General features: G+C 39.6%; 1 protein-coding gene across 1 annotated transcript in view; it reads right to left on the reverse strand.

Annotated features, from left to right (window-relative positions):
- The window catches only part of MAN1A1 (mannosidase alpha class 1A member 1), a 51,141-nt gene that overhangs the window by 23,612 nt on the left and 14,103 nt on the right, over positions 1 to 13,426 (reverse strand). Inside the window, exons 3-4 of the mRNA XM_033143703.1 lie at positions 6,283 to 6,398; positions 2,077 to 2,157 (exon numbers count right to left, since the gene is read on the reverse strand). Of these exons, the coding sequence (XP_032999594.1) occupies positions 2,077 to 2,157; positions 6,283 to 6,398 (197 nt within the window). The remainder of the gene's footprint in view (positions 1 to 2,076; positions 2,158 to 6,282; positions 6,399 to 13,426) is intronic.

Genomic DNA, 13,426 nt, shown 5'->3' on the forward strand with positions numbered 1-13,426 from the left:
CGTCAAGGCAGATTGGGAACGATCTACATCCCAATATGTTGTCCTGCCTTTCAACCACTAGGTGGGGTCATAGACCCAACCCAATAGCCTTGTTACCACAATGTGAAATCTGCAAAGGCTGTCTTGCAGAACTGCTACAGCTATCCTTCTGAAATTTGGCAGGATTCATCCACTTTTGTTGTTGTTGTTGTTCAGTTGTGTCCGATTCTTCGTGACTCCATGGACCAGAGCACCCCTATCCTCCACTGCCTTCATCCACATAGAAGGGATCAAATCTTGCTCTTTTCCAAACCAATGAAGTTGGGTCCAAACCAGATCTTGTGGTTTATACACCCCTAGCATTTCTCTCAGTTTCAAAAAGCTGGTAAGGTAAGTAAAGGTAAAGGTAAAGGTAAAGGGACCCCTGACCATTAGGTCCAGTCGCGAACGACTCTGGGGTTGCGGCGCTCATCTCACTTTATTGGCTGAGGGAGCCGGCGTACAGCCTCCGGGTCATGTGGCCAGCATGACTAAGCCGCTTCTGGCGAACCAGAGCAGTGCACGGAAACGCCGTTTACCTTCCCACCGGAGCGGTACCTATTTATCTACTTGCACTTTGACGTGCTTTCGAACTGCTAGGTTGGCAGGAGCTGGCACCGAGCAATGGGAGCTCACCCCGTCACAGGGATTTGATCTCCGACCTTCTGATCAGCAAGCCCTAGGCTCTGTGGTTTAACCCACAGTGCCACCTGCATCCCAAAGGTAAGTAAATAATGTCCAAATTCAATGCTCTGAACTGTTGCATCTTTTAAGTAGCAATCCAATTTGGTATGCAGGTGTTAAAAGTTAATTGGAATGTCATTTTCCTACTGTTTTATCTGTTAAGTGGTTGAAGTAATTTATTCTTTCAGGGAGACATCTGAAAAGGTCTCCATTTTTATAAGCCAAATTACATTTAGAATCAGTCAAATTACTTCGCAATCTCAGAGATCCTAATAAAATATGGCTATAATACTGATAACCACACAATGGTGTAATGTATGGAATATAAGCAAAGCTTGCTGTGGAACCAGAAAACTGGGGATGTAAAGCGGAGGCTATCAGGCAAAGTTGCCTGATGGTGTATAGTCAGTGAAAGTGTTACCACAAGTAAGACGGAGTCTACAGCACGGCATCAAGAAGGCAATTCAGAGAAACTGAACACCACATTTGCTTCATGGGAAGATTTCCCCTCTCCTTCTATCATGTGCTGTTCCAGTGGTTCGCCCAAGTCCCCATCGAGCAAATTTTGGAGGTGGGGGGCGCAGTGTGGGGAGTGTACCAGGGAGAAGCCCCATTATGCAAATAGAAGTCCTTGCACAAGGTCTCTGCTGACGGGACACATAAGCTGAATCCTGCCCTCAGGGAAAAATAGCTGTGCTGATTTTAGGCAGCATGATACAGCGCAAGCTCACACTCTCTCCCTGCCCTGCTGCCACCCTACACTTAAGTACAAACACCCTAAGAACAATATCCCAAGACTTCTCCAAGAAAAGCAAAACAATTCCCATTTTTGTCTTTTCAACTATTGTGTATGTAAGAAAGAAAAAGAGGAAATCCAACTTTTTTAGACTCTCAAAGTTATTTGCACACTTGTTATGGGGGATGAACTCCTCATTTGGGAGTGAGAGTTTGGGAGTGAAACAGACTCCCACAAGAGATGATGGACTCTCCTTCCTTGGAGGTTTTTAAGCAGAGGTTGGATGGTCATCTGTCATGGATTCTTTAGCTGAGGTTCCTGCATTGAGGGGTTGGACTAGATGACCCGTGGGTCCCTTCCAACTCTATGATTCTATGACTCTCTTGAAGACCTCAGTGATTAGGTCTTCCCATTCTTGAGGCATCCTGGACCCAAGTTGTTAAGGGCTTTTGAAGCCGGCCTGGAAGTAGTGCAAGCTTTTGAGCACTAGAGTTATGTGCTGGCATCATTTCTCCAATTAGCCAGTCCCTGGTGTCTTGTTGGCTAACCTCCGGTCCCCTAAGGCAAGCTTTTGGCTTTAAACTGTTGCTCAGTATTATAGATTTAGAGCTACTATTGAAGACCATAAATAATCTTACCTCTTCTCCAGAAAGGTAGTATGCTGAAAGCAGCCCACCAACGAAGCGAATGTTCACTTCAAAAACGGAAACTTCTGCATTCTATGAATACAAATACAATACATTTTAAAAGTATAGTGAATTTTCAACATGAAAAGAAAATACAATGTCTGCAGTAGTATCCAGTTGTTTCTAGGGTCTGGTTTGCATGACACGGTAAGCCAACTTTTGGCAGGCACCTCGAGAGGAGCTTGCAGCTACTTTGCTCCTCCTGGAGCTTTTTACTCCCGTGCTCCACTGAGCTAAGTCAAGGTTTGGCTGAGCATGTTGTTTGAACCCAAGCTCACGGTTAGGTTCTCTCCTCACTAACCACAAGCTGTAGCCATGATTTTTACAAACTTGGCTCCATATCACAGACAGTGAAGTCACAACGAACTCTTTGCCTCCAGGAAGATAAGCCATCCAAAGATTTAAGCATAATTCTTGCCCAGTTTGCATTCAGTGTTTATGCCAGTTTTAAGCTTCAAAATGCAGTATGGTGAAGTTTATATTCAGAAGCAGAAATAAAACGGTGCTTCACAAAGAATTCAGTTAAATTCTAAGAAAATGTATTCCTTGTTTCCACAATGAAGGAAATATTTCACCTAAGGAAGAGTTTAACAGACTACTAAAATCGTTTGAACCTCACACCCTTACCATGTCCACAGCACTACATTTTTGTTTTTTGTTTTTAAAAAAACCCTAATAATAGGATTACTGGCAAAAGCTCTTTGTGAATCATACCTCTATGGAACAAACAAATTTTCAGGATGTTGTTATTATGACTTTCCAGGGAAGACAGTTCTTCTTGGATTCTTTATGCCCATTTCTTTGTTGCGAATAGTTACACCATTTTACAACATTTAATCCATTATGCATTATCTGTTACACTATTCACACACTTTTTTTTAAAGTAATATTTGGGGAAAACATGGAGTCTCAATTCAGAACATGATCCTGATCTTGACTAGGACTCTGCAGTGGTTTCTCATCGAAATTCCCCCATCTCCTATTTGCCCCTGAATGTACTGCCTGCTATAAACAGCACTGCCAGGAGCAGGAGCAGCCACAGGAATAACTTCTTGGTGGACAACTGGCAGCTGTAGGCTGTTCTTCTGTTTAGTACTCTGTGGGGCTGATTTTCATCCAGAAAGCAAAATTAAGCACTTAAAAACAACAGCCTGTGCTTAACATGTAGTTGGGCCATTAATTACTGCCTAGCTTATGCCAAAATTTTTATAACAAGGCAAAAACTTTGCATACAGCTACAGCTCTCTTTATTAGTATATTAATTCCATAACATGATAAATTTTGTTTTAAATGTGGAGAGAAAAGATATCACAAAACTTAAAAAACTTTTTATCATATATTAAATTACTCAACTTTCTCTCACATAATCTAAGGTTACTATCATTTTAAATTCTAGCCCTAAATAAACCTTGTAGATTTGCAGAAGCTAACAACTGTACAAACCATAGCATTTCTAGAGTATGTTACACAATCCATTGAGGCATGTGGAACAAATGAAGCAAGAGATTGTAGACAGCGTAGACATGAAAGCTCTGTATTTAATAGGAGAGCTATCCTTAAGCTCATTATGGCAAGCTAGCATCACCCTGGGAAAACATGTGGATGAGAGAGATTTGAAGAGAAGCTGAAGAGGCTTTACTTAACTTCTAGGAAACCAGTCTGCATTTGAATGGGAATGTGGGGGAGAAGACAATGAGGAGTCTTATTCAAGCCTGTATCAGATTTCCCTATGAGCAGATAATGAATGAAGTCTCAAATCAAAGATGGGGGGGGGGGACTTAAAATATTCTCTCCCTTCTCGCAACCTTCAGAAAACTATAAAGATATATATGTGTAAATGTAAGAAATAAAATATCTGATGAATGCAGTTGAAAATCAGTGTGCCATATATGATTATGAAGATGAAAAAAGTAACACAGGGATCTTGGATTTTAACATTAATTGTCTGTCAGCAACCTATTTCTATATCAAATATACCATAAAGGTCAGGAAAGTGAAATAATGTACTGTATTCTTCCATGTATAACCCACCTCCATGTATAAGATGCCCCCTATTTTTGAGGACTCAAAATTGAGAAAATGGGAGATATTGTATCAGTGTATAAGACGACCCACAATTTTGAACATAATTTTAAAACAAAAAAACCTAGTCTCATACACAGAAAAGTACAGTAAGTATTTGGAGAAGAGTTAGGAGGAGCAGATCTAGAATCAGGAAGTGGCAGGGGAATATGAAGACTTCCTTCCAATATGTCTTTTTAGTGATGGAAGGGGGGAGAATATGTACTTGTTCACTGAATTGTAAAGTTGCAGAGCAAGCCTTTTCTAAAAGTTGCTGGGTCAGATGTGGATTTTCAACTCCAGTCAAGTCAGCACTGGCTATTACCAGGGTCAGACTTTCGTAATATGGCCCCCTGATTGAATAGTTGCCCAGATGTTGGCAAACTACCAGCTGTAAGGTCTGTTTATGCTATACTAAGATCACCTTTGTTCTTTTAAAATCAGATAATTCAGTAGTGAACCTATTTCCTCTCTACCTTCTGCAGAATTCTATGTTCAGAATTTGGCAGCTCTGCCATCACACATTCTTCATCTCCCTTAATCAGGCTTCCTCAACCTCGGCCCTCCAGATGTTTTGAGACTACAATTCCCATCATCCCTGACCAATGGTCCTGCTAGCTAGGGATCATGGGAGTTGTAGGCCAAAAACATCTGGAGGGCCAAGTTTGAGGAAGCCTGCCCTTAATCATTGGATTGCTCCACCCATTTGTCTTTTTTGTTGTTCATTGGAAGTTTCTTTCTTTGAGTAAGCCAATTTACTATCATTATTATTAGTTACATTTATTAGATGCTTTTTGTTGCCGCAGGCTACTCAAAGTGACTTTACATAAAAAAGAAATAATAAATTTAAAGTTTATCACATATGAAGTTAGAATTCTATGTCCCAAGCTACGTTATTTTGTGTTTACGCAGAACTGCATTTTCCCTGGTACTGCTTTTGGAGCTCTTCATGGTCTGCTTGGAATTTTCTATCCTGAATACTGTCTCACCAATCATCCTTGTCTCCAGTTTTCACACTAAATGCTGTTAGTCTTAATACAGAACATTGCAGCACTCAATTTTTATGACTTTATTCCATTTTTAGCTACCCTCTTGTTCCTGTTTATTAACTAGTTGATCCTTATTTATAACATAGGCATGCCACTGTTTGTGAATTAATTTCATTAAATCTTGCATGAAATTACTCCCATTTATTAGGAAGGATTAAAACTAAAAATGTATTTGGTTAGCTATTCCTTTGGTAACATCATCACAATATGCAGCAAACACTAGATTTAAATACATAAAGACTTCTGGGAAACATCAAGGTGATTATAAATACCAATTCCACAGTGACCTGACAAACAATATCTTGGCAGAAAGATTTTTCTTTCAGTGAGACATTATGCAGGAAACAGATAAATGGAAAGGTGCTGCTGCTTATAATTTTGTGTTAGAATGGGATTTCCTGAAATTTTAATTGCTATATGCTGAGAAAAATTGAGGTGATACAGTCTCTTTTCAACTTTAAGAACAGGAGGCAGATCATTAATTGCTGCCTTGGTCTAACAAAATATTGTTCACATTCTAGCTTTACATTCAGATCCTCTCTAGAACAGCCTCATGGGGTAGGAAAACACAATTACAACAGGAATATGACACCCAGGTTTGCAGCTCTTGGGACAGAGGTAGTTATGAAGGTCTTTTAAAGTAACTGTCTACCTAACATATGTTTTCTAAGTAAGAACACAGTTTAACTAGCATTTAAATTTTATTTTATAATATACACCTCCCACAATTACCTTTTAAAAAGATTCTTACTAAAGGATTTTACATTTTAAATAGGTAGTAAAGCAAAAGTAAGGGTAAAGTAAGGGTGAGATAAGTAACTTGCTTAGAATGAAACTTGCCTAGGCTTGTTCTGGGTTTGAAACCCATGTTGGGCAAAAGATTCCTGCACTGCAAGGGGCTGGACTAGATGACTCCTGTGGTCCCCTCCATCTCTACAGTACTATGATTCTCTTCTGAGGACTGCTAAAAAAACAGTATCTCTGAATATTCTTCAAGTCAGGGTTGTTGGTATGTGTGCAAGCAGTAGGAAAAAACCACAATACTCACCACATTGAAATCTAGATTTTTCTCTACCCATTCTTTAGCTTCTTTAAATTCATCTTTCATTTCCATGATGTACAGTGTATCCAAGGCATCGACAATTGTTGCTCCTTGAATATTACCTGAAAAGGGCCAGGATTGTAATTAATGATAAGCTTTTTTGCTGCTCTATCAAGAAATATTTATGAAGCAGACAAAGATCATAATAACTTTCATGGTTCTCAGTCTACACTAACTGCAACAGAGTTGCAGATATTATGAAGGGAAAATCAAATTTCTTACAGTAACTGGATTTTAAAATTTGCTTTAGTGTTCTGTTCTATAGCACTGAAAATCTGATGCACATTTGTGTGCTATGGTCTAGTTGTCTGCATTTGTGAAACTAAATTTGTCAACAGGCCTGCAAATCAAATCAAAGGTAAAGGTAAAGGGACCCCTAGCCATTAGGTCCAGTCACGGATGACTCTGGGGTTGCGGTGCTCATCTTGCTTTACTGGCCGAGGGAGCCGGCATACAGCTTCCGGGTCACGTGGCCCGCATGACTAAGTCGCTTCTGGCGAACCACAGCAGCGCACGGAAACACCATTTACCTTCCCACTGGAGCGGTACCTATTTATCTACTTGCCCTTTGACGTGCTTTCAAACTGCTAGGTTGGCAGGAGCAGGGACCAAGCAATGGGAGCTCACCCTGTCGTGGGGATTCGAATATCAGTCCATAAATAATAAAAGACTTCATTCTGTAGAAAGCTTATGATTGAAACAGAATACCTTGAATAAAAATTATAATCCCTGCATTAAGAGCACTATTTGGGATTCTTTCCTATCCTGCTACACTACAAGAACACCATCCTTTTGCTTGCACAGCCCCCTGCAAGCATGCTACATTTCTTCACACTCCATATTCCTCCAATAATACATTTTGGATTCTGTGCCTCAGTTCTATTATCCTCCAGGCCCTGTCTATAAGATGCTCTTATTCTGTTATACAATATAATGATATTGTGTCTCACCATGATGAGAAAGTTGGGTGCAAGAAAGGTGGTAGTTTGTTAGGTTTTTTTTTTAAAGTCTCAGCATTTCTATTCTATTCTGAATCACATCATTTTAGCTATTTCTCCTCTACCCAGCCCCTCAGTTAACACAAGCCTTTCTTGTAACAGTGCATTTGTTATTCATTAACTACTGAAATGTTATAGCTATGTACAACGACGAATATTTTACAGAAAAAGTTATGAGATATCTTGCAAACAATGCAAGAACATTAGCATGTAAAGAAAATGTAAGCAATTCTTTTGGGGAACAACTTCTGAATGGGCCGCAACTGGTAATTGCAAAATCATACAAAATCATACACATCAGTGTGGATGTCCTTACTGTTAAACCATCAATAAAAGCACAAATAATCAGCTGAACCACACATGTCCCACACCAACATATGACTCTCCATTCACTAAGAACAGTAAGAGAAAGTGAAAGGCATACCCCATGGTTTAAAAGGTTTGAATACATGAACTTGAAAACTGGCTGAATTCTCAAGTGCCCAATTCTAAACCAGAAAGAAAGCATAACACTTGCCTACAGGGAGATTGCATGTTCTAATTCACTTGTCAACCAATGTGGCACCTGCAAGCACCCATAGAGGCCTTCCCTGCCACCTGCAGCATCCCCTCCCCACTGCTGAAATTTGGCTTGAAAGAATATGCTGCTCTATGATGATGCTGGGAACAACTGCTGATCTGAATTGTCTGCTTTCAGCATAACTTTAGTTGTGTCTTCATGGCCATCAAAGAAAATGCAGTTAATTTCGCCCATCTAACAAAGAACATCAAATTCCTGAGCCAGGGATTTCAGAACTTTTTTCTTAGGCCCTCTTGACTGAAAGTCTCTTTTCTTCATTGATCAAGCTGGCATCCATAAAGGCAGCTGTGGCAAGCAGGCCAATACCATATCTGATGCTCTGCATACCAACATTATGCATTTCTAATGTGTTGCACTCTGTCTTTTTATTAGAAGTAGAAAGTGTATTTGGTTTTTCTAATTTCGACTGATAACTTCCATCATTTCCATCATGGTCATCATCTATGTGTTATTCATTTTCATCAGCACAGAAAATTATTTTGTTTGATGGTATTGAATCATCCTATCTATTTCTCTGCTTATATTCAACAAGCCTTCTCTCATCTTCTTGCAGCTTCCACTTTTTGTTTGTTAAGCATATGTAATACAATTGTGATTACTAGATAATCATTTTAATGATTTTTATGCAATCTTACACACATTGTTTTTTAAAAAAAGACAAGTTTTAAATTATTGGAAATTCCACAAAATGTTAAAAAGTCAGTATTTGTTTGCAAAGTACAAATCAAAACTAAATTACAGTTGTACCTTGGTTCTCGAACGGCTTAGTTGCCAAACAAATCGGCTCCTGTACACTGCAAACCTGGAAGTAAGTGTTCCATTTGCAAACTTTTTTGGAAGCCGAACGCCTGATGCGGCTTCTGCTTGAGTGCAGGAAGCTCCTGCAGCCAACTGGAAGCCACGCCTTGGTTTTTGAATGGTTTCGGAAGTCGAATGAACTCCCGGAATGGATTAAGTTTGAGAACCAAGGTACCACTGTATATGAATTTAACCAAAATATCTTTTGAATTCCCAACTCATGTTACAACTTTTACGCAACCCTCATTTTGTGAAATTGAAAGTTGAAAAATTCAGCATAACCTTTTATGAGAACATACAATTTTATTCTCTTATACCACTTGAAGCTGCATCCCTATGTACACTTACAAGGGAGTAACTCCCAGTGACTTGCCTCCAGGTAAATATGCATTGCATTGGCCTGCATGTTTATTCCAAGTGTGAGATAGCATAATCCCAAATCAAACACCAGTGCTATTGGTTTTTCTATGTTAGATAACATGGCTTGCAGTTGAAGTCAAGCAGTGGGAACAAGCACTGGATGTTTACAGGGAAATGCATTATCAAGTGGTACTAATCACAACACTTCAGCAATTTATAAGTTAGTTATATTGTGAAGGCAAATACCATGTTTTTATTCCTATACTTTAACCATCTTTGACCAACATTCCTCTGTGAAACAAACTCAGAAAAGTGCTCCAAGACAAATATGCTACTTGACATGACATCATTTAGAGGACAAAATAGGGTAATGCAATTTAATAGCATGAACAGGATAAGGTTATTTGATTTACCAATAAATCCTGGAACTAGTTATGCTGCCAGAAGAAGTGTGTTATTGGATTTAAAATAGTTTATCTTATTAAATCAGCATAAGCTATAAATACAAACTTCAGTGTATGGCTCCGGCAGGACAATTTACCCACTGAAATGGCATGTTTCTTAAGTCTCTAAAAGCAGGACACAGTGAATTGTGATGCTTAGTATCTGCAGAAAAGTCTTGGGTCACAGTTTTAAGTATGCCATGTACAGGTGGGTAGCCGTGTTGGTCTGCCATAGTCAAAACAAAATCGAAAATTTTTTCTAGTAGCACCTTAGAGACCAACTGAGTTTGTTCCTGGTATGAGCTTTCGTGTGCATGGTATCTGAAGAAGTGTGCATGCACACGAAAGCTCATACCAGGAACAAACCCAGTTGGTCTCTAAGGTGCTACTAGAAAGAATTTTCGATTTTGTTTTAAGTATGCCATGTAATCATATCCGTGTGTATATTGGAAGTAGTCATCCTGCCTCATTCCTGATTGGCTGCCACTACAACTTCCTGTAAACACTTCCCTGAATTCTGGAAGAAGTGAACTTGTACTAGCCTGGCTCCATGTCAACAACACACAAAGGGGCTTATAGCTGAAATGAAAGAAAGAGAAGGGACAACACCAGCAATACAAAGTACAGTACAGCACAATATAATGAAGCAGGTAGACATCAAGGGGAGGGGAGGGGAGGTTAGCAGTTCTTACAAGGATGTTTGCCTGACCTGTTATTTGCAATAGACAAGCAACAAATTGTCAGAGTAAAAGCATTTCATTTCATGGCCTTACAGGTAAGTACTAAGAGATAGGCTGTATTTAATGGCCTGCAGCTTGAGCCTCCAATATAAAAAGAACTTTAACCTAAATTCTCAAATCTGCTTATATTTCAGAGAGAACTTCTTTGTTGCTGCCTTTTTTCTGCTATTGTTTTATATCCAGTACCTCATCCCTTAAGCCATTAAGACCTGAAACAAATTAGTTCATATACAGGGTCTGCTATACATTTGCTACTTACTATAACCCAAACTAAACTTGTAAAAAAATGTTTGTTCATACCAGTGGTACTAGATTTACCCATACAGTCATACCTTGGTTTTCAAACAGAATGCGTTCCGGAAGTCCGCTGGATGTTCAGCTTCCTAGGCAAAGGTCACAAACCAGAACACCTACTTCTGGGTTTGCGATGTTCGAGTTCCAAGTTGTTCATGAACTAAGCTGTTCAAAAACCAAGGTATGACAGTAGTTTTTTTCCTCTGTATGAAGAAGATGTATGCAATGTGAACTAAGCCTAGTTTAAAACTTTGTTTTTCAAGAGCAGACGGTCTCACAGAGTGCATTGCAGTGATCTCCATGTGTGCGTGCACACACAAGTAAATCAATTTATACATATGTCATACAATGTGTAGATCTAAACTGTAATAAAAATTAAGGTTATAAAAAGAGAAAGACCAGCAAAAATAATTTTAGAAGTAAAAACATCATAGTCATATCTCATAACTCTGACAAAGGATTTAATAATTCTCATCTGCTTGCTATTTCATTGTTCTATGTGCCCACTCATGTTTGAACCTGTTCATTCTGTAACTTGTTGAACCCAGATACACCAAGTAATTTTACTCAAAACAGTCATTTCCTATGATTTAATACACCATTCTTTCATGTGGGGAATTTCCCCCACCCAGTGACCACACACAGTATTTTGCATATAGTATCCTTGCAGAAATCAAAATTTTAGATTACCAATACACGGACTGCTGTGGCTAGATTATTTTTGCCCAGGAACACACATAGTGGGCATACCAGCCAGAAGCTAGCTACTGAAGTCAGCTGAGCCTCTAGTAATGAAGATGAATGACTACATTCTTACCACAAGCTTGGTCCTTCAGAAGGAATAAAACCACATCCAGACAAATTTTCTGGACCTGAGAACTACCTATCCACAGTGCCTCCATCTTGCCAATATTCATGCTCACCTTATTGGCCCTCATCCAGTCCACCATTGCATACAGAAACCAGCTCGGGACTTGCATGTTGACTCCTGATTCGGGTGTTACAGAGAGATAGAACCACCAGCTTATTGAAGACATTGTTCTCCAAATCTTGTAATGGCCACCCCCAATAGCTTCATATAGATGATTAATAGCATTGGGGACAAAATAGCACCCTGTGGCACCCCACAGCCCAACTACTAGAGGGCAAACATAAGTCCCTAGAGCTCAGTGGCAGAGCAGCTATGTTGCATGCAGAAGGTCCTAAGTTTAATCCCTGGTATTTCCAGGTACAGCTAAGTAGATCCCCTGTTTGAAACGCTGCAGGGTTGCTGCCTGTCAGTGTAGACAACATAAGCAGTTTCCATTGCTGCTTTCTGGACTTGCAGGTAGAAGTGGAACCACTGAAGATCAGTGCCTTCAACTCCCAACCAACAGAAGAGATCCAGAAGGATGTCATGGTTGATGGCATCAAATGTTGTTGAGATATCAAGAACGAGTAACATGATTGCACTCCCACTGTCCCTCTCGCAAGCAATGTCATCTGTCAAGATGACCGAGGACAACTCAGACCCAAAAACTGGATCACAACTGAGACTAGTAATGGTCAAAATAATCGGCGTCATACAAGAGTGTGTGTACTTGAACTGTCACTACCCTCTCTCAAGCACCTTCCCCAAAATGGGGGTATTGATGATTTATCCCAATTACCACTGGATCAAGGATTTAACAGATGCTCCCAAAGGTGATGGTGAAGCATACACCCACTACCATATCCTACAGATAACACAGCCACTATGAATGTTGTGGTGCTCACACCGTAACAGGGCCTCTTCAATTACACCAGGCTAAACCATTGAGTCAGCAAGAATGTGGTGTTACACCTGCTCTCTGTGCTATTAGACCTTTCCTTGACAGTATTTGTTTAGTTTGCAATCTATGTTGTCAGAAGTGAATAATTATTAACATGTGCCAAGGTTAATATATGTAAAGCCCCATAGAAAAGCTGATATTTCCTTTCCAAACTTGGCATTTTAGACCACAGTTTTAAAAGAAGCAGCAACAAACTTGAACTGTTAATCAAAAGAGCCAGCTACCAAGATTGCTCTCCACTATATTTAACAGTTCTTCCAGAAGTGGGAATACTGTATAAATTTAATGGCCTTTTGGTAGAAGAAAAAAAGTGTTAGTAAATAGAATATTCTAAGTACTGTGGCATAGCAAATATTCAGCTTCTCATAACATTTGCCATAATGCACATGGGTGTACACTATGGCAGCTAAGACATAGTCTATACAACAAGCCTTTCATCTAGATTTTCTCCCAGAGAAGAAAACTTCATGCAGCATTGCAGCAAGCAAAAGGTTGTCACTAAGAACAACCCCATATTTCATTTTCTCCATCTCATTCCTATACAAGGTAATATTTAACAGATTTCCCCCTCTCTCATCATGAATGAAGTGGAACATGTTGCCTTGATACAGTGTTTTAGAAGGAAGTAAATATAATAGTAAAAAGAGCATGAACAGGGAAATCTGGATGGTGATTGCATGTACTGTTCCCTTCAACATTATAGGGAAGGAGATACAGGGCTGCAGTTTTTGATGGCAGCTATGACTTTCATATTTTGCCTTTCCTCCAAGGAGCTCAAGGTAGTCCTGCCCCCCTTCCATTTCATACCACAACCCTGTGATATTAGCTAGGCTCCAAGCGCACAAGGCCACTTAGTAAACTTTATATTCTAGTGGGAATTTGAACCTGGTGTCCCTGCCCTTAATCTGACTTTCTAAACACTACTGCACTTTAGGCTCTTTTATTTCACTACTGAGCAGCTAAAGAGAATGAGATGAAGATTACCATGAACATGCAACCCAAACAACAACTGAATTTATCACTTTAGAGTTCTGGCTGGCTGAAGCACATTAAATGAAACAAAAGC

This window comes from Lacerta agilis, chromosome 3, assembly GCF_009819535.1.
Source record: "Lacerta agilis isolate rLacAgi1 chromosome 3, rLacAgi1.pri, whole genome shotgun sequence".
Classification (NCBI taxonomy): Eukaryota; Metazoa; Chordata; class Lepidosauria; order Squamata; family Lacertidae; genus Lacerta; species Lacerta agilis.